This window comes from Tetranychus urticae, chromosome 2 (assembly GCF_039701765.1).
Source record: "Tetranychus urticae isolate SD_2017Ah chromosome 2, NJAU_TeUrti_SD_1.0, whole genome shotgun sequence".
In the NCBI taxonomy this organism is placed as follows: Eukaryota; Metazoa; Arthropoda; class Arachnida; order Trombidiformes; family Tetranychidae; genus Tetranychus; species Tetranychus urticae.
In genome coordinates this window covers 3,484,019-3,503,252 of record NC_142959.1, presented here as the reverse complement: position 1 = coordinate 3,503,252, position 19,234 = coordinate 3,484,019, and the positions used below count along the sequence as shown (strand labels likewise).

The following is a 19,234-nucleotide window of genomic DNA, read 5'->3' as shown; positions in this document are numbered from 1 at the left end:
ACTTACAGGTACTTTTATTCATTGTTAGGCGACATCTTGTTAGATAAAAGATCTGGTTAGATGAAAAAAATCTCAATCCTGGCCACTATTGTAGTCGATTCAATACAAAATGAATGCTCAAAGCACAATTTAATGACCCCTCACCAGATGGAAATTACAATTGATTTCATAAACACATTGATAATGGTGAAAATTATGGTAACTTTTAATATAAATAGTAGAGATATTTGATTATTAAAAATACATAATTAGTTTCAATAATACTAATCAGTTAAAGCTTGCTACCAAAAGTATAAATAATTCAAGAACGATAGAGAATTGATTATTTCTCAATTTCAGCCAATTTTTGTATAGAGTTTGATAAATAAAACCATTCCATTTCAATTAACTTGCTACTTTTGACACTAAAGCATCTCGCTTTAGTTTTTTACCAATTGTTTCAACGTGGAAGCCGATTGATGTTAGCTTTTCATGATTTAATACAAGACGACCATCAAACACACAAGCTGGTTTCTCCATTTGATCGTACATCTGCTGATAATCATAGTTTTGAAATTCACTCCAATCGGTACAAATGACGATTGCGTGAGAATTATTGGCTGCTTTGTATGGATCTTCATGGATGGTAACAAGTTTATCCAGTGAATCTCTCTGTTCGGGAAGAACCGACCTCAGGTCATTCATAATTTGCTTGGGTGATACTTTAGGGTCGTAAATATGAAGCTGTGCCCCTTCTTTCAGCAAATCACGACAGATATAAATAGCAGGAGATTCTCTGGTGTCTCCTGTATTTGCTTTGAAAGCAAAGCCGAAAATGGTTAGCACTTTATCTGTAATAGTGAAGCAAAGACATTCAATGATTCGTTGGGCAAATCGTTTCTTCTGGTAATTGTTGAAGAGGATAACCTGAAAATAAAAAAAAGATATCGATTAGAATCTCAAAAGCCTTACAAAATAATTACAAAATTAAAAAACTAAACCAATCAAATTTATCTTGACAACTTTGGACCATATGGCAATAATCATCTCATTCATTATGTATAAACAATTAGATACCAAATTATAGACATGACATGGTCTTGGGTCATCAGTTGAAGTATTTCTATTACCTGATTCCAATATTCAGCCACTTCATATAAATGCATGCTTTTAGCGAGATAAACAAGGTTGAGGACATCTTTTTGAAAACAACTTCCTCCAAAACCGACACCAGCTCTTAGGAATTTGTCACCAATTCTTGTATCAGTTCCAACAGCCTTTTCCACTTCTCTAACATCAGCACCAGTTGCTTCACAAATTGCTGTGAAAATGCAGAAAAATGTCAAACGTTAGTGAAATATTCTTTCAATAATCTTTTTCAACGAACGTCATAATTACCTGATATGGCATTTATCGAAGATATTCTTTGTGCAAGAAAAGCATTAGCAGTTAATTTGGAAAGCTCAGCAGACCATAAATTAGTTGTAATAATTTTCTTAGGTTCTACCCAATTTTGATAAATTTGAGTTAATTTGGTTACAGCTTCTCGGCCCATGTCACTTTCTTCCCCACCAATCAATATTCGGTCTGGATCGCTTAAATCATTGATTGCGGTTCCTTCTGCTAGGAATTCGGGGTTAGATAAAACTTGGAATGTAATGCCCGGCTTTTGATTCGCTTTCAAGATTCTATTGACCAGCTCTGCAGCTTTAACGGGCACAGTACTTTTTTCAACCACAATTTTACTAGATTTAGCATTGTTGGCAATCAATCGACCTAAAAAGACAAGAGAAATTAAGGTATGAGAGAAAAGGTTGATGAAACAAATTAGGTGTTCAGTGTAAGAAATTCAAACTGAAATCATAATTGAATAAAAAATATTAGAGTAACTTACAAACAAAGTCTAGATTTTTTAAATCAGCGGCTTCTCCTTCCCCAATACCAAAAGTTTTGGTTGGAGTATTGACAGAAATGAAAATTAAATCAGAAGCTTCGATTTCACCAGTAACATCAACTGAGAAGAAGAGATTTTTACCACGACACTCCTTAACAATCACATCGAGTCCCGGTTCATAGATAGGAAGACAGTCAGAGTTCCATTGGTCAATACGATCTTGATTAGAGTCAACTACGACAACTTGCAGGTGGGGACAGTTCTTTGCAATAACACAACTTGTTGGCCCTCCAACATAGCCAGCGCCAATACAACAGATCCGTTTAACATCTTTCATGGTTGTAAAAAGGTTATTAGTGACGATTAGATGATAAAGTTAAAAACAACACGTAGATAGTGCCAAATGGATGAAATGAATGACAATTAAAACTTAGTTAAAGCGTAAATTAATGTTGTCCAGAAACCAGATGTCAAACCAGAGTCTTAATGATGGATTAAAATATCAAACCAAGAAGGGTCCCAATATTCAAGGAGACGTCAAGTTGTTTCTAATATGAACGAAAATAAGAAATAAAAATCAAATTGTATTGGTGTGGAGACTAATTGTTAAATTGGTGGAGGGAACAAGTCAACTGAATGATGATGCTTTGTTTGGTTGATTTAAAGTAAAGTAAGAGAGAGAGAGAGAAAGGGAGAGTGAGTGAGATGAGAATGTGGTTGATGATGAAAATAATGATGATGATGCTAGCTGGTTATTGATAAAGAAAAGAAAGAGAGAAAACCAATCAAACAAGAAATCTAGACGGAAACGAGGTCCAAACAGCTTCACCTGAGGCCAGACAGATTCATAGAAAGTTAAAGTATCTCAGGTGTATTCCAGCATCGGTATGTACCAACTTCATAAAGCTCTTAACCGATTTATATTAATCCACGGATTTTGAAAATTTTATCCAACAAAAGGGTCAGCAGATCTTCAGTCAGACGGTATTGATCTCAAATCAAATCATGCTTCAAATACATCATCATACAATTATTTAAATTTGTCACAATTGAACTCAATACCATTACAAATTTCATTATTATCATCACTAGGATCATAATTGTAATCAGTAACATAATTGTCTTCAAACCTATTCATTAATAGTGAATCATTATTGTTTTTATCTCCGGTTTTCTGAAAACCATATGCATAGACAAAAATTCAATTTTCCCGGTCAAAGCAGCTTTTTGTTTTTATCCTATGGTCAGAGTTGATTGAAATTGCTGTAATCAAATTGATTGTGGCTCATCTCACTAATTTTGATGACGATAATGGCAGTAAAAATAAAGAATTTTGACGTACAATTGGCATGGTATGATATGAAAAATAGAAACGAGAACAGAACAAACGTGATTTCTCTATTGATTGACAATTTTTGTCACATAAAAGCATGCTAAAAACAATAGATAAAACATGTTAAGGCTAATTAGAAGGGTTGGTTTTTATTAACTTACCTTGGTTTATTAAGATCAATTTTATGATTAACGCCATTGAAAACGTCAAACAGTATTGTAATAAAATGATCACCAGCATTTACACAATCAACTGACATAGATGAAAATGTGATGTTAAAATATTGGATCAATATACTATTAGTAATTACCTTTGCTTTTGAGCTGTTTCCTCCTTCTCGTGTTCATTTTGAGGCTTGATGACTTTAGATATGTTTATGGTTTGGTGAAATCAAAATGAGCATTGGAATATGCTATTTTAATTAGGATGTAAATAAAATTCAATGCCCTTTAAATGGTTGCATTACAGCCAACAAACCTGGATATTCATCAATGTTTTGTTTTTTAAACATTCAAAACACTTGAGGCAATTTTTAGTTGTTTTTTAAATTAAACTGATGAATGTTATCACCGAATATCTTTTAGATCATCAAACTTAAAAATTAATTGATGTCCAAGATGAGGGAACGACCTGAGAGTTATAAACACAAATAATATGCGTCAGAATCAGAAAACAAGTTTCCTCTCAGAGACCATGCACACAACCCGTTTACTCTAAAATAGCCTAGTTCCGAAAAGTAAAGGAAGTTAACACTTCCTCAGTTGATTGAAATATCTATTTTGAATAATTGAAAGCAATTATTAGCAGGGCAAAGAGTTGCTTTTTTGCTATTTAATCTGAGTACCAGGGAATATCAAAAATTGAGTCTGGAAATCAAAACATTTGAAATAAAAATAATTGAATACAAATTTAATTGTAAATTGACTATTTTAATTTATATATAAATGAACACAGATTAGTTAAACGTCTAATAACTATTTACTTTTGTATAAAACACTAGAATGGGAAAGTTTAGCGAAAAAGCGATTATTTGACAAAATTTTTCAGATCTTCTAATAGTTTGATGTACCTCTCATGTTCATAAGCAGTACAATAATCAATGAGATGAGAGGCAAACTCTTTACCAATACCTCGCTCGTCTAAATAATCCATAAGAATATCATACAATTGTCCATCGATAAGAGAGGCGTCTCCCATATAGACTGTCTCATCAATTTCGTTTTCAGGTTTATCCAGAACAGTGATACCGTCAATTTCAAAAATGTCTTCAGAAGGTTGTTCCTGACCTTGGACGCTCTGATCTTCCCCTTCGAAAGGCATGTCATTGGCAAAGTTACAGGACAAACAAAGAGTTTTTCCTGATGGCTTAATAATCTCAATAGAAAAAGTTGGTTTAGAGAGTATAGGTCCACCAGCCATGCTTTCAGCATCAGGAGCCTCAGGCATTTCATCATCCGTAGTCGACCCATTGACATTCAATCTGATACGAATACTTTCATCTTTAAATTTTCTAGTTAGCTCAACCATGGCTCCATCAGCCTTCACCTCAAAACCAGGAACGCTAGAAACTAAGAAGACAAAGAGAACGGTCAGAAAATGATTTGATTCATTTGAACATATGAGTCAAGTTGCCAGTTTAAATTTCTCAATCAGACTCGGATATTGTCGTCACAAAATTAATCGGGATCCGTAGACAAATCATCATTAAGAACAATTAAATAGCATCAGAAAAACAAGAAAAAAGATGAAATCTTACCTGGTTTACTATTGGCCTTTTCAGCTTTGATTTCCTCAGTGAGAAAAGCTTCCATTTCTTTGGCAATACCTCCAGTGGAAGAGTAAAATCTATTAAAATTAAGTGTGGAAGTTAAATTATTTGGTGAAGAAAACGTGGATGAAAGTGATTTACATTGGGTGAGTAAAACTTTGGATGTGAGATTGTAGTTTTTAGGACAAGATTTGAGGAAAATAGAGCTCAGTCTAGTTAATTTAAACAGCATTTTGAAAGCTGTGAAAAAAACTAAAAAATTAAGTAAATTTGCTTAAACACGATTTAGTTTCAACCGTTTAGGTGAATAAACGAAAAACGTGCTTTAGGTAAAATTTTCCTTCACTTTATACTGGTCTTGTATCCAAGCAAAACCATTTTGTTGCTTTCCGGTTCCAATAGTAACCAAAGAAACAGCTTAACTCCTTGCAACACGAGGTAAAACCGCCAAATTCAAAGTTACTATTTCTTGTTTTGTTAAAATGGTTCATAAAGACCGCCATCAATCTAATTGGATGCTAGGCTTTTAAATTGAAAGGAAAACAGCTGAAGGATAAATATGATCTGACGGACTCTCGTTACGAAAGTCTTGAATTCTGTAAATCCTTATTTTATTCATGAAAATGCTGTTTAAATTAACTAGAATTGGTCCCATTTTTACCAAATCCTGCCAGCAAAACCAAGATTTCTCATCAAAAGCCTGGCTCATCCATGGTACATCATTTTCATCCAAGTTTTCATGTTCTGCTAATTCAACTTCAACAATTATTTTTAAAAGATTTAATTCGCTGTCTGCGAATGTCGTTAAAGAAACAGCGACTTTACCTATCGAAGAAATTAAAGCTGTTAGCAAGCCAGGTAAGATCTTAGCAACTTTGGTATGATTTTAATATTATAATCTTTTTAGTTTCTTTACTGATTTCATGCAACTGCCGATCTCTTTTTCAGTTTCAAGTGTTCCCGCTATTATTGTGAACCATCCACTAACTGTTGAACATGTGGAGCGAGCTATTGCTATTTATCAAGAAGAATTTAAAAGTATAACGTGTAATCTTATCGAGCTCAAACCGTCATTTGACCTTCCAAAGAATCCGGAAGAAATTTATGATGATAGTGACTGGCAGATTAGATGGTACAAAAAGAAGCGATATCGTTTGTCACAAATGCTTGTTGACTACAATTTCAGGCAAAAAACGCGTGATATCATTCAACAACGTTTCGATCCCAAGCGAACTGGAATTTTAGGACCTGATTTAGCTGCCTCTCATTTCATTACTTATCGTGGAGGCAAAGTCAAATTTGTTGGATCAGATAAATGGATTTCTTCTGATATTGAGTTACCTAATAAAATGGATACTGCTTTCAAAGTTGAAAAATTAGACGCTTCTAATTGTAGATTGTATTATGAAGGTTTGGACAATTTTATTAATCTGAAGCAACTGGTCCATTTAGATTTATCGAGTAACCCTGGACTTGATGATTGGGCTTGTGGGCGATTATCCTGTCATTTTCGTAACTCAAACAAGTTAAAATACCTTAATTTGTCGGACAATACCAATATTTCCGCTATTGGTTTGCAATCACTAGTCAATATACCAAGCCTGGAAACAGTAGTTATCACTGGAACCAAGGCAGCAAGTTATTCTCATCTAGAATTGCTCATGCTTCTTTTTCAAGATGTCAATCCTAAATGTAGAATTGAGATTTAAACCATAATCTGTATTACAGATTCTGTAGATATACTGCTGTGTAAAAAGATGTTCAAAGGGGGCTTGGAAAGTTTCAAAATTTTACAATGAAGCCTCCCAAGGATAATTGTATTCTAATATTTTATGTTTGCTCTTTAAATTATGATTAAAAATGCTTTTGCAACAAACAAATATTTTTCATTAACATTATCTTTGGTTATAATATCATCATTATGGGGAAGTATCGCTTGTTATAATTTATTCGGATCAATATAGAAATGTTAAGGAAATGGTTATTTGCTAATGAAACTATGTTTTTAAAGTTGTATCTATGACAAATTAACTATTGCTCAGAGAGCATTTAATTGAGAGAAGAAAAATGATGGCGAAAATGAGGGTGGCAATGGAGTATAATATATAAGGGTAAATAAATAAGATGATAATGATAGTGATTGAATTTAAGGGTAGAGACAGGGGAGAGGGGAAATGAGAGTCTTCAAGAGCTGATATTTAAGATGATAAATATGAAGATAAAGCGATTTATTTTCAAGCAAAATGTATCCTGAATTCAATATCTTGTTTGCAGTGCAAAAAGAATAAAAACAGCCTGAGTATGGCTGAGTGGCTTATAGATACAATTTACGATATTTATTCATTTAATCATTTTAACTATTTCAGACCCTCACTAAAAGGGTTACATGATGTAATAAAATGGACTTTACTCTATAAGTATCGAGCGCATAGCACTAGTTACTTGTGTTTCAAGATCAAACCAAAATGATGAAAACTTAAATGACTAATTTAACCATTGGACAAGCTAAATATTAAAAGATAAAATAGATAAATTGTAGCTAAATAAATCAAAATTAAACAGAGAAAAAAATAGATCTGATCTTTATTTGCTAAGGCAAACGCTAAGCACAGCAATAGCATCAAGCCGAGATTGTCTGAAAAGAAAGAGAAAGGCCAATACCAAGAGGAAGGAGCAAATTTAGGAGCAAAGAGGAGGGGAAAAAATGAAGAGTCTCTCTTTCAATTAAGTCTCGGCCCCTCGCGCCATTTTCTTCTCTCTTTACAGTCTTTCCTTAGAATTGGCTCAATGGCTCTTAGAAAAATCTTTTAGTTAGTGTTTTCATCTTTTAATTTGAATTTTATTTTGTAATTTTGTCAATTTAAAGCTGTCGACATTATGGAGAAAAAAGGTGAGTGACAAAAATTATTTAATTAATGAAGCGAAATGAGAAATTCTCATAGCTTTTTGAGCTGACTAGATTGGTCTCTCTTGTGGGCAACTGATTTCAACGGAAAAGGAAAACGATCTTTTGAGCGGTCACTCTTTGTGTACAGTTTTATTTCATTTTGACCAACAAAACTGTACCTTGACTAGTTGTGATTCAATTGGTAATTTTGCTCTTTGATATCTCCAAGATTTAGTCAATTCGACTATTCAAGTCATGCTCAAGTTGATCTTTTTATTCATGTTTAATATGTAGCCTTGTTTTGACAGTATACTTGAGTTAAATACTCATTTATTTGAATCCTTTCCTTGGGTTGTCTATTGCTTCTAACTGTAATTTTTTATACTTATTTACCTTTAGCCAAAATGACGGAAGGTACAAAAGCGTTGTGGAAAGGACGCTATGGAGTGTTACGGAAAGCAGAAACAAAGAAAGGTAGTTCAAGCAGCTCCACTGATGAAGAGGAAACTGACGGAGAACCTAGAACAAGTAAGAGGGTTCGATCACAATATCAACCATTCCAATCTCCCGAAGCTTTAGCGGTTTTGGCTCCAGCTCTTTACAAGCCACCAACCAAACCTTGCTCAATTTCTAAAAGCAATGACGATAAAATAGTTGTGTTCAGTAAAGGAGATTTTCTTGCTGTTCGTAATGAGGAAGGTACATTTTTTGTGTGTCGAACTGCTCAAAACGTTTACAAAAGCAGCCGTAAATTCAAAATTCAATGGTTAAATGATGAAAAAGAGCCTGGTATTTACACCCCCGATTTCTATGACACAACTGATTTTGAATGTGTTCTTACCAATCTCAAGATGAACCGTAAAGACAAAACAAGATATCAGCTGCCTGCTGATGAAAGGAAACGAACTATGAACATTCTTGAAAGAGCAATAAATGTTCAAAAAGGTTTAACCGAAGTCCCTGATCCGCGCAAAGTAGTCAGCGATGGAGTAGATGTCAGTATAGTCGGTAGAGAAGAAGAAGAAGAACTTAACAAAATAAGTCCGAAACCAACAATTAAAATAGCCAAAGAGAAACCTGCCAAGGTTTGCTCTGCTCGTTCTAAAAGATCCAGTACCAATGGTGAAAGAGATGTCAGTCTAAGAGAGCGGCGCAGATCGACTGAAACTAATCATAAAGCTACGCCATCAACCTCTGTTAAACGTGAACGCAGAGCATCAAATCCTGCTCCTGAAACACCTGCTTCAGAGGATCGCAGAAGTACTCGCTCTAGTAGCCGAAGTGTAAAAGAAGAGAAAAAGCCTCCACCAACTCCGACTCCATCAACATCAGCTATTAAATCAACACCATCTATTCGAAAAAGACGTTCGAGTAATAATGACCAATCTTCAAGCAAAGAAACCGTCAAAAGTGAAGTGCGTAGTTCAAGATCGCACGTCGACAGATCAAACCACTCAGAAAAAGTAAGACAACCAACAAGCATGAGAATAGTCAATATGAACGCTCACGAAGCTAAACGTCCTAAGATTAGAATCTCGCTAACTCCTAACCTCAAAGTCCCTGAGATGGAGCGTGAACTAACATTCGAATCTCGAGATGAAATTCCTGAGGTTTCAAGTCTAGTTGATAGTAAATTGTTGATTAGAGCTGTTAATCGTAAAGATTATGAACTGATTGACAAAATGGTTGTTGAAGGAAAAGTTTGTTCATTCTGTGTGCCAAGAAGTCTCAATATTAGGAGAGATGCTCTATCATATGCCATACAAAAAGAAGATTTGTCTGCCATAAAAATGCTTATGGATAAAAAGTATTTGGCTCGTCTTGTGTCATTCCCTGACGTTCTTATTACTCGGAGTCCGGGTAAAAAACAAAATATCCTGATATTAGGTCAAGCCAATTCTACACCCGAAGCTATGGAAGTGCTATTGCAAGATTTATCTCATAACTATGATTATCGATGTCTTCGTCAGCGAACATATTTAAACAGCGAAATCATCAAAGAAGCACTTAAGTTCGGTATCTCTGTTGAGACCATAGATAAATTTTGTTCTTTAGAATGCGATAAGTCATCAAATATACTGACACTCTTTCTTAACAATATCTCATCTGCTGTCAAGTATGGTCATCGAGAAATTGCCCATCATCTTGTCCAAATAGCAATCCGAAAAGGTGGATTCGGCTTTCATACTTTACACAAAGAAGCTCTTCAAGAGAAAGAACTTTTCTCGATCGCTAAACCGTCTCTAGTCTCTAGTAGAAGTATCAGCAATTGCAATATAACTCCAATTCATTGCGCAGCTATTAATCCTGATGAATACTATATCTCAACGCTTTTGGAATCTCATAGCGATAGCTACTCAGTGCAAGATACCGAAGGTTGGCATCCAATACACTATGCGGCAGTCTGTGAATCCAGAGGACCACTTAAATACTTAATCTCCAAAGGAATACCGACTTTGGTTAAAGACAAAGAAGGCAATACTCCTCTTCACTTGGCTTGCCTGGCTGGAAGAGTTCACAATGTTGAATTAATTCTGTCTCATGAAGCAAATAACAGTGGAGATAAACATAGTTGTATCGAGAGGCAGAATAAGGAAGGTTTGACTCCACTTCATATTGCTTGTGAAAAAGGAAAAGAAGAAAATGTCAAAATTTTACTCGAAAGTGGTGCTGACCCTGAAAAGGTTACTCTTACTGGCAATGATAAATTAACCCCATTAATGATTGCGTCTCAAAATGGTCATCTTGGTGTTGTAAAAATGCTGGTGGAAAAAGGTGTTGATGTTGAGGCACTTGATAGAAGAGATCGTACTGCTCTATTGCACGCTATTATAAATGGCCATTCACATGTCGTTTCATTCCTCTTAAGACTCGGTGCTAATCCGAATACAAAAGAAAGCTTCGGTAATACAGCTGTTCATTTCGCTGTTGCATACGGATGGTATTTCACCCTGAAACTGCTCATCGATGCAGGCGCCAAAATTAACGAACCAAATGTTTGCAATATCACACCCCTTATGATTGGATATATTAAAGGTCACCTTGGCCTGGTAGAAATGTTAGCCAATGCAGGTGTTACATTGGATTCACAAGTTTTGGACAGTAGTGGTAAGTGTTGCAAAAACATTATCGATAACATTTAATCATCATCCTACGTGAATTTTCGCAGGTCAAACTTTATTGATGGAGACAATCAAATCAAGACCAGGAAAATCAATGATTGATAGGATTATGTTCCTTGCAAACCATAAAGTTGATTTTACACAATCGGATAGAGAAGGAAATAATGCCGTGAGTATACTTCAGACAATTGATTATTCTTAGCATGAGGTCTTTACTATCAAATTCTTCTTTTAATAGTTCCATTACCTTGCTGACTATGGCGAATACCTTGTTGATGAACCGGATCCTGCAAATAATGATGAGGTAATTATTAACTATTCACAACTCTTTTTTAGTGTGAAATTTTCTTGGTGTAACTTTTCCATATTCAATGAATGCCACAATTAGTATGTCAAATTATTGAAATTCCAAAAAACCTCAAGATTACTGCTGACAGACTAGACATTTAATGAAAACTAGGTTTGAAAACAAGAAATAGAAGTCCAATAGAAAGTAAAGACTCCATCTTGTAAATCCAGCCTCTGGTCACTTAGAATTTGCACTCAATTTATGATGGAGATAGACTCCCCGTGGCTCTCTTCAAGGTTTTTTGGCTATTGACTCTTATCTCATCTCGTAAATGAATGAGACTAATATGTTAGCATGTACTTTTTGCAATTTAGTTTGTAGCCACTGTGTTTTCAAATATTTAAATTCCGTTTTTTCTTCACTTAAGGAGTCATTAAAGTCAACAAAAAAATAAATTTTATTTCGAATTATCATTAATCTAAATGTCTTTTGACGATTGATCTGTTGCTAATCTTTTTTGCTTTTCTTTCATTCATTCATTCAGTCGGAAGGAGATGACTTTTGTTCAGAGGATGAAGAAGTTGCCATAAAAAAACAAGAATTCAACCATCGCAAGATCAATCGATTTAAGGTATGTTATATAGATATCAATTATTGTTCATTTTTTCACTCAACCACTTTTTCATGATTTCGTTCACAGAGAAAAGAAAGGCTCTTGAATTATTTAACACAGACAATTAAATTATTACGGGACAACAAATGTGATTATGCTGCTTGTAATAATCTCAAAGAAACGTGTTTCCATAAAGCAGCTAAATACGGTTATTTTGATTTGATCGAGGCTCTCATCAAAAGTGATTGCAAGCTTAGTGAAAGTATCAATGAAGATGACAATACATTATTGCATCTTATAGTCAGACATACACCCAAAAGGTGCTCACAGTTATTGCCAAGTCTGAAAAACAATGAAGATGCTATTAGACGACTCACAAACATGATGAAAGTTCAGAATCGATCGGGAGAGGTCCCATTAGCATCAGTATTACTGAATTACAAATCTCTTGATAAAGATGAACAAGAAGTAAATTTGATTGATTTCATGGTCAACACGCTTCAAGCTGACGTTAGAATAAATGTTCCTCTGGACAATATTAAAACTGAAACTTGTATCAACTTTGTGATCAAATACTGTACTCCTGAGATTGTCTCTATTATCCAAAAAAGACTGGACTTCTTGAATAAAAATTCACCCCTACCACCAACACCAACACCAGCACCGGTACCTCCACCGCCTCCTTCTTCATCAGCTCCCGTTACTACGAACAGTTCAACTCCATCTACGACAACAAGCACAACTGTTGCTGTTACTTCACCTTCTAAAATTGTAACTACTTCATCTAATGTCACTCAAGTAATTTCAGCAGTTACGCCAGTTTTATCTAACTCAACAACTCCAATTGCTGCAACAAATCTAACTTCTACAACAAATTCAAAACAAATCTCTGCTCCTTCAACTGAAGTTAACATTTCTCCACCTTCTGTGGTGAAAACTTCACCTCCTAAAATTACTGTAGCTACAACTTCTAATGTCACTACAATAACTACAATAACTACTGCAGCTACAACAGTTCTTTCAAACTCTACAGCTTCAACTTCTCCAGTCATTGTATCGACTACAACAAATCAAACCTCCACGACAAATTCAAAACAAGTTTCTACTCCAACAACTGAGCTGAGTGCTTCTCCAACTTCCAACGTAAAAAATTCTTCTCCTAAAACTACTGTGGCAACAACTTCTGTTGTCACCTCGGTAAATTCAACAGCTACAACAGTTATTTCAAACTCGACAGCACCAACTCCTCCGATTACTGCACCGATTGCAACAAATCCACCAACAACTCCAACCTTAACGACAAATTCCAAACAAAATTCTTCGCCAGCAACAGAATTGAGTGTTTCACCTTCTAGCGTGAAAACTTCAGCTCCTAAACAAGTTGCACCACCTGTTCCAACAAACTCAGACTCCGTTGCTCAACCTCTATCATCTGACACACCAACTCTTTCAGTACCTGCTGAAAACGGCTCGACTAAGGGATAGATGTCGCATTAAAAGGCGCTGTGGTTTGACCGGTCTACCGAATTAAATCATCTGCCAACTCTTCTTACTTCATCCTTTAGACTGTACCACTTCTATCCCTTAACATCCCCTAAAATCTGATAATTTGTTTAATAGATTTCTCTCATTCGAAAATAACTTATGCGTGAAAAAGAGTGATGGTCAGTTTCCAAATTTTACAACATCGATTTTGCACGTTTTAATTGTTTTATCTAATTTTATTAATTATTTTGCGTCATCACCTTTTATGCTTAATGAAATGTTTTCATTTCTTTTTTTTGATTTTTAATGAAACAAGTATGATAAAATAGCTCGTGATCATGAGATCTCAAATCAGCACAAATTGTCGAGCTCACTTCAGCTGATAATTTTTTACACTTGCTTGATTTCAGCTAAAAAACGAATTGAATCGATGTAAAAATCAAAATCGACCTATCGCTTAAAAAATGTGTAATTTCTAATACGAAATCGTATTCAAACTAAGAAATCACTTGCGACCAAAAAAGTAGAACTTCTTTTTCCTTCGAGCATCTTCATCTCCAATTGCAGCCTCTGTTTATTACGTTTAATCCTAAATTCCCTTCCACACATCATTCTGGACCTATTTTCAGCTCTCTTACAAGTCATCTCTCATGTATATCCCATTCTTAATCCTCGTGACTCAGGTAGCACCTTTATGCTACTCTTTTAAGACCAATAAAATCATGTTTAAGCTGCTCTACATTAAAATTAACTGTTGAAATTAATTTCACTTCTACATTCGTCAATTGAAATATGCGAAATGTCAATATTTAAATAGATTTTATTCGTAAATGTTATATTGTCCATTTATGTTCACTTTAAATTAGTTGGTCAATCTGTTTATGGTTAATTTTTACAGTATAATAAGCACTTTTAAATTATATAATACAATTTCAGATCAAATTGAATGTTATAACAACAATCAATATAAAAAGGTCAGAGTTTGTAAACATTGTTCACTTAACCAATTGCGAAAATAATTCCAGAGATTCAGATTCTTACAATTATATAGTGTTAGTGTAAATCAAGAAAGAAAATTGGTGACATAATTGAGAAAAGTGTTGATGAAAGTTGAATTGAAAACGGAATTAGCTTGAACTTGTAGGTTGGCAATCATGGAAAGTGGAAATCGATTTGATGCTTGTTCAGCTTCCTTTGGATCTGTACGAAATTAAAAAAAGAAAAATTAATGACAATTTGGACCAACCATGATAATATGAATAAAATAAACTGATTGACACAAAGGTTTATGCGCTAAACTTATACTAATATCAGTCCGTCGAGTTTTGGATCATTATCGATTAATTACATCATTCAATTTATAATCTAGAAAATTGTCTCAATTCAAATATTCATTCGTTTCTCGTAATTATAGATGATCATGAAACTACTTCAGTATTAAAGATTTCCTTAGCAACTCTTATTCAATCTAAAATTTAATGCCAATCTTATTCATAATAAAAAAATGACAAACAATATTAACCTCAAAATTATGAGTAGTAAAGTAATGAGATAATCAATATATTGACAAGATTTTATTCAAGATTAAATGTAGTGATAGTAAAATAAGTGCATTTTCATTTTGTCACCTTTTTACAGGTGGGTTCTGTTTGTAGTCAACTTTCTAAACAATTGTACATAAATCTAGAAAGATTTTGAATTTATTCGATAATTCGATAGAGTCAATCATATTTCATGAGGTAATCAGACGAGATCAAAATACTTTAAAAGCAAACAAATGACATTTTAGCATTTCTTGCATCATGATGAGGTAAAAATACTAGCCTAATGGGAAAACTTTGCTTTCACCATGTTTAAGTGTGATAAATTCAGAGCCAGATAGATTGAGTTTTTCCAAGGTGGATTTGAGCTTTAGAGGTGGATCTAAAAAGAACTGTAAGAGAAAAAGAAAATTAGATGAAAATTAAAATGTCAAGTAACAGGGAACTATTTTTAAGCTAATAATAATTAATAACTTAAATCATTATTATTCATAGGTTTACCTCATTAGCAAGTGCAAATGTACCCCAATGAATAGCAACTGAAGCACGAGCTTTCAAATCTTGATGGATTAAAACAGCCTCTTCAGGATCAACATGTTGAGGTTTCATGAACCATCTCGGTTCATAAGCACCAATTGGTATTGCTGCAACGGTAAAAGGTCCATAAACTGCGCCTATTTCTTTAAAAGCTGGACAATAGCCAGTGTCACCAGTAAAGAAAAATCTCTGAGTGGGTCCGACAAATGTCCAGGATCCCCAAAGACTGAGAAAATCATCACTGATGCCTCGTTTACTCCAATGTTGAGCTGGAGTGAATGCTATTGTTATAGATCCATTGTAACAAATCTCATCCCACCAATCCATTTCAACTGCATGTTTAATCCCAATTGAATTGAACCAACTTTTAAGGCCCATGGGAACATACCATGATAACGAGGTTCCATACCTTTCATTTAAACTTGTGACACTGGCAACATCTAAATGATCATAATGATTGTGTGAAATAACTACGGCATTTAATGTTGCAGGCAAATCATTGATTGTACATGGCGGATTGCGATAACGTTTAGGACCGAAAAACTGGCTTGGACTTGCTCTTGAACTGAAAATCGGGTCGGTGATTACATTAAAATTATCAAATTGAGCTACAATAGTTGAATGTCCAATCCAAGTTATTCGAACGCCATTATTATTTGAATTCTCGTCTTGAAATACTGGCTTCTCTATTGGCAAAAGTTTATCCAGTTCCTGAGCAAAGTAAAAGAAATCAGCTGTTAAATCATTCTAATGTACTCAGGTCTTGAACTTACTTTTTGATTGGGAACATTACTATTATCTCGACTGAAACCGAATCTCATTAAACTCGTTACCCGAAAAGCATTTTCGTTCCAAGTATCCCATGGATTTTTATATCGTCCATCAACACGAACTGATTTAGTAACTTGTTTTTCAATTGTATTCTTGGTAACTGAATTGGGACACTCATCAGGTATACTTCTAGTTGACTTTCTACTGACAGCCATGTTTCTTATATTTGACGGGATGTTTGAATTTACTTTGTCACTCGGTGAAATTAGATTGACAAAAATGGGGTTAGATTGACTGGAGGCAAACAAATTTCCTTGTGATCTTTTCTGTAATGTTGAGAGAATATTTAAAAGACTAGAACTTTCATCGTAATTGCGTGTGGATTCATTTTCACAATCACTGTCACTTAGTAATACAATTGGATTAGAGTCTAGACCAGGTTTCAATGGACTAATAACACGCCCAACCAAACCCAATTGACTGGAGAATGAATTCAAATTCGATATAAGACTGTTATCGTGTCTACTCCAATCACCAGGTTTTATCAAGCGAGAATGGTCTGCTTGTCCGAAAGCCAAAAAACTCTGAAATAAGATAAATCAAATTCAAATAAAAATCCACAAAATCAAAAGATTTTATCTTGACGGGTTTTTTTGACAAAAATCCAAAGTCTAGAGAATGATCAACTTGTTTATAGCACAAAAATAATCCCAGATCTAGTTGCCAAGAGATAATGATTGCATGATAATGATTGTAGGATAGCAACAATTGACGGCATGATGATGAGATGGCAAAATTTAGTCTAAATTAAAAATGTTAAACTCCATAACCCATACATTTATTCCGATTTTATTGCATGGAGCATCACCAAGAATCAGATGGTGATGATCTGGTAAGATATGATGGTGAGCAATCTCATAATGCCTTTGATCGAAAGGAACATACTCGATCAATCTTCATTGGGGTGGCACTTCACTTTCATCTATTTCACTTGATTATTTAACTCTACCTTCAAATAAGTTGTAAATTGGTTAAATTGTTGATATTTTGCATAGAAATTATACCAAAATGATCGAAACATTTTAAATAGGAAATTTTTTGCTTTAAACAAGTTTAACAAGTCATTAATAACATGGACGGTTCCTAATTACATTTGGTGACGAAACATGCGACGATATTAATAAAAAGTTTAAGAGTTAAATATTAATAATAAACAATTGATGAGTATTGTAATCTAAACTAGATACCGAAGCTAGTGAAAACAAGCTAGCTAGCCAGCCACCTGAACACTCGTGTGGCTGTAGCCAGAACGTTATCTGGCTAAAGTAGCTTGAAACTACTAGCTAGCTTGCCACTTTTTTATTACGAATTTAACTCGTTCAGGCTTTTTATGACTCGAAAAGATCTATTGAAGGACATTTGATTCATTTAAATCAATTTTAGACGATACTTTTGCTTCCTTGTAACTTTCTTCATTTTTAAAATATTTTCAACTCAGTCCTTCAAGAGTAAACAAAATTTTCTTGATCAATGAAAATTTGCAAATTTCAAGTTGAACTCTATGTACTTCTTTCATTTCAAGTTTACTATACATTTTACTTCATTAATGAAGAAATTTAACAATCATATTGCTCTTTTTCAATGACTAGCCACCTAAGTGGGAATTTAGCAGCAAAGCTAGCTTAGCTACTGCCAGCTAGCTATCAGCCAGCCACATACCAATTTTAACAGTAGCCAGCCACCACAGCAAAACTCGGCTAGCTTCGGTATCTAATCTAAACATTGCTTGATTTTCATAAGGCAACTTAATCGCGCCTTACTCACCTGGTATGAGATAAGATAATTGAATGGCGCTCAAAACAAAATTGTTTCATTAAAATGTGTTAAATTGTTGATACAGAGATCATTATAAAACTTAGATTTGCTATTAAAAGGCAAAATAAATTGATATACCATTTATTAACAAGCTTGTCATTGTAAAGCTTGATAGACAAAGTGATTCAAATTAACACTCGAAGGTTTTGATGTTAAACTTAATAGACTACGTAAACCAGCAAATCTAATTAAATATAAACTAATTATAATCCAATCCATCAACCAACGGTTTTAATGAATTAAAAGCATACATTGTGTATCAAACGGTTCAATAGTTTCCACTGTAGATGTTATCCTTTCACTTATCAATCGAGGCTCGGAATAAACCATTAACTCATCAACATACTCGAAGTGAAAGCGAAGTAAACGATTGAAGCATTGATGTTAATAATCTTAATCTACAAATTTAAATCAGTTAGCCAAGGATGATCATCAAATAATTAAAATTTATGAAAATTAGTATCAAAAGATCAGGATTCAATGTCTTTGAAAAGAGCAAAAAATTTGCAAAGAATCTCTGGATTCTTGCAGATGAGACAAGTATTTCATTCAAATTGGTCTTAAGCGTGACTCTCATGTAAGTCTATGAAGTAACTCGATAATAAGCTTGATTGGAAAGCATTAGCAAAATGATAAACAAAATTACAAATCTTACCTCAATTGTGATCCAGGTCAAAATGACCATCATTCGAGTCAGAGTGGCCATCTTTTAACGTGAAATAATCCTTTTGGAAGCCAAACAAATAAAGTCAGAGATGACAAAATTTCAGTTTTACAGAAATGGTTAAGATGAAATTCACATCGGTTAATGTTTTAAATATGGAAACCAGTTTTTTAGACAAACGTAATTTGAATCAATTGATTCCACTGATTAGTTGATTTTCACTGAAAAGGTAATTTCTTCAACTTATCAATGTTGACTATTTGGACAAATGAAATAATTGAATTAGATTCACTTGTTAATGATTGTGAACATGTAAGAACCTGGATTGACTGTGAATATATTCAAATTATTATTCAAATTGACTTATAGACACAATTTTTCATGACCAACTGTTAGGTTAATTGTCGTGTTTACTTTCAATTTTTTCAATCAAGGTTACATTGATTAAAATTGATAACAATTACATTTTGTCATCA

The 19,234-nt window shown here is 34.0% G+C and overlaps 5 protein-coding genes across 14 annotated transcripts; 2 read left to right on the top strand and 3 right to left on the bottom strand.

The window, feature by feature from the left end:
* Positions 1-181: 181 nt before the first annotated feature.
* sgl (UDP-glucose 6-dehydrogenase sgl) lies at positions 182-3,906 on the bottom strand. Of its 6 annotated transcripts, XM_089267545.1 has the most exons (7): positions 3,517-3,635; positions 3,368-3,458; positions 3,216-3,306; positions 1,874-2,421; positions 1,378-1,755; positions 1,110-1,300; positions 182-906 (listed from the first exon to the last, which is right to left on the bottom strand). In XM_089267545.1, the coding sequence occupies exons 4-7, from the start codon at positions 2,208-2,210 to the stop codon at positions 385-387; spliced, it is 1,428 nt and encodes a 475-aa protein (XP_089123671.1). In that variant the 5' UTR covers positions 2,211-2,421; positions 3,216-3,306; positions 3,368-3,458; positions 3,517-3,635; the 3' UTR covers positions 182-384. The 6 variants fall into 6 exon arrangements, with proteins under 6 accessions (XP_089123671.1, XP_015786110.1, XP_015786111.1 ...); XM_015930624.3 differs by lacking the exon at positions 3,216-3,306; XM_015930625.3 differs by lacking the exons at positions 3,216-3,306; positions 3,368-3,458 and having other exon boundaries at positions 3,517-3,906.
* A 208-nt stretch (positions 3,907-4,114) lies between these two features.
* On the bottom strand, positions 4,115-5,285 carry P32 (complement C1q binding protein P32). Its single transcript, XM_015930665.3, has 2 exons — positions 4,963-5,285; positions 4,115-4,774 (listed from the first exon to the last, which is right to left on the bottom strand). The coding sequence occupies exons 1-2, from the start codon at positions 5,204-5,206 to the stop codon at positions 4,233-4,235; spliced, it is 786 nt and encodes a 261-aa protein (XP_015786151.2). The 5' UTR covers positions 5,207-5,285; the 3' UTR covers positions 4,115-4,232.
* A 254-nt stretch (positions 5,286-5,539) lies between these two features.
* On the top strand, positions 5,540-6,854 carry LOC107363425 (uncharacterized). Its single transcript, XM_015930646.3, has 2 exons — positions 5,540-5,832; positions 5,923-6,854. The coding sequence occupies exons 1-2, from the start codon at positions 5,592-5,594 to the stop codon at positions 6,681-6,683; spliced, it is 1,002 nt and encodes a 333-aa protein (XP_015786132.2). The 5' UTR covers positions 5,540-5,591; the 3' UTR covers positions 6,684-6,854.
* Positions 6,855-7,733: 879 nt separating this feature from the next.
* On the top strand, positions 7,734-14,117 carry LOC107363384 (uncharacterized). Of its 2 annotated transcripts, none has more exons than XM_089267541.1 (6): positions 7,734-7,864; positions 8,261-10,969; positions 11,031-11,152; positions 11,222-11,287; positions 11,817-11,903; positions 11,973-14,117. In XM_089267541.1, exons 1-6 carry the CDS (start codon positions 7,852-7,854, stop codon positions 13,368-13,370), a joined length of 4,395 nt encoding a protein of 1,464 aa, XP_089123667.1. In that variant the 5' UTR covers positions 7,734-7,851; the 3' UTR covers positions 13,371-14,117. The 2 variants fall into 2 exon arrangements, with proteins under 2 accessions (XP_089123667.1, XP_089123668.1); XM_089267542.1 differs by having other exon boundaries at positions 7,734-8,063.
* A 55-nt stretch (positions 14,118-14,172) lies between these two features.
* Positions 14,173-19,071, bottom strand: LOC107363395 (N-acyl-phosphatidylethanolamine-hydrolyzing phospholipase D). 4 transcript variants are annotated; one of them, XM_015930610.3, is made up of 5 exons: positions 18,750-19,071; positions 16,222-16,803; positions 15,413-16,159; positions 15,195-15,303; positions 14,173-14,570 (listed from the first exon to the last, which is right to left on the bottom strand). In XM_015930610.3, exons 1-5 carry the CDS (start codon positions 18,798-18,800, stop codon positions 14,434-14,436), a joined length of 1,626 nt encoding a protein of 541 aa, XP_015786096.2. In that variant the 5' UTR covers positions 18,801-19,071; the 3' UTR covers positions 14,173-14,433. The 4 variants fall into 4 exon arrangements, with proteins under 4 accessions (XP_015786096.2, XP_015786095.2, XP_015786098.2 ...); XM_015930609.3 differs by lacking the exon at positions 18,750-19,071 and adding an exon at positions 17,229-17,459; XM_015930612.3 differs by lacking the exon at positions 18,750-19,071 and adding an exon at positions 17,371-17,459.
* Between the last annotated feature and the right edge of the window lie 163 nt (positions 19,072-19,234).

Coding starts and splice junctions, on each gene's coding strand:
- sgl (XM_015930625.3), bottom strand. CDS start 2,210: ATGAAAGATGTTAAACGGATCTGTTGTATTGGCGCTGGCTATGTTGGA. Junction 1,756..1,873: donor AAAAAATCTAGACTTTGTTT/GTAAGTTACTCT, acceptor TTGTCTTTTTAG/GTCGATTGATTGCCAACAAT. Junction 1,301..1,377: donor TTCGATAAATGCCATATCAG/GTAATTATGACG, acceptor GCATTTTCACAG/CAATTTGTGAAGCAACTGGT.
- P32 (XM_015930665.3), bottom strand. CDS start 5,206: ATGCTGTTTAAATTAACTAGACTGAGCTCTATTTTCCTCAAATCTTGT. Junction 4,775..4,962: donor AAAGGCCAATAGTAAACCAG/GTAAGATTTCAT, acceptor TTGTCTTCTTAG/TTTCTAGCGTTCCTGGTTTT.
- LOC107363425 (XM_015930646.3), top strand. CDS start 5,592: ATGAAAATGCTGTTTAAATTAACTAGAATTGGTCCCATTTTTACCAAA. Junction 5,833..5,922: donor TAAAGCTGTTAGCAAGCCAG/GTAAGATCTTAG, acceptor TCTCTTTTTCAG/TTTCAAGTGTTCCCGCTATT.
- LOC107363384 (XM_089267541.1), top strand. Junction 10,970..11,030: donor ACAAGTTTTGGACAGTAGTG/GTAAGTGTTGCA, acceptor GAATTTTCGCAG/GTCAAACTTTATTGATGGAG. Junction 11,288..11,816: donor ATCCTGCAAATAATGATGAG/GTAATTATTAAC, acceptor TCATTCATTCAG/TCGGAAGGAGATGACTTTTG.
- LOC107363395 (XM_015930609.3), bottom strand. CDS start 17,300: ATGTTTCGATCATTTTGGTATAATTTCTATGCAAAATATCAACAATTT. Junction 15,304..15,412: donor CATTTGCACTTGCTAATGAG/GTAAACCTATGA, acceptor TTTCTCTTACAG/TTCTTTTTAGATCCACCTCT. Junction 14,571..15,194: donor AAGCAAAGTTTTCCCATTAG/GCTAGTATTTTT, acceptor AATTTCGTACAG/ATCCAAAGGAAGCTGAACAA.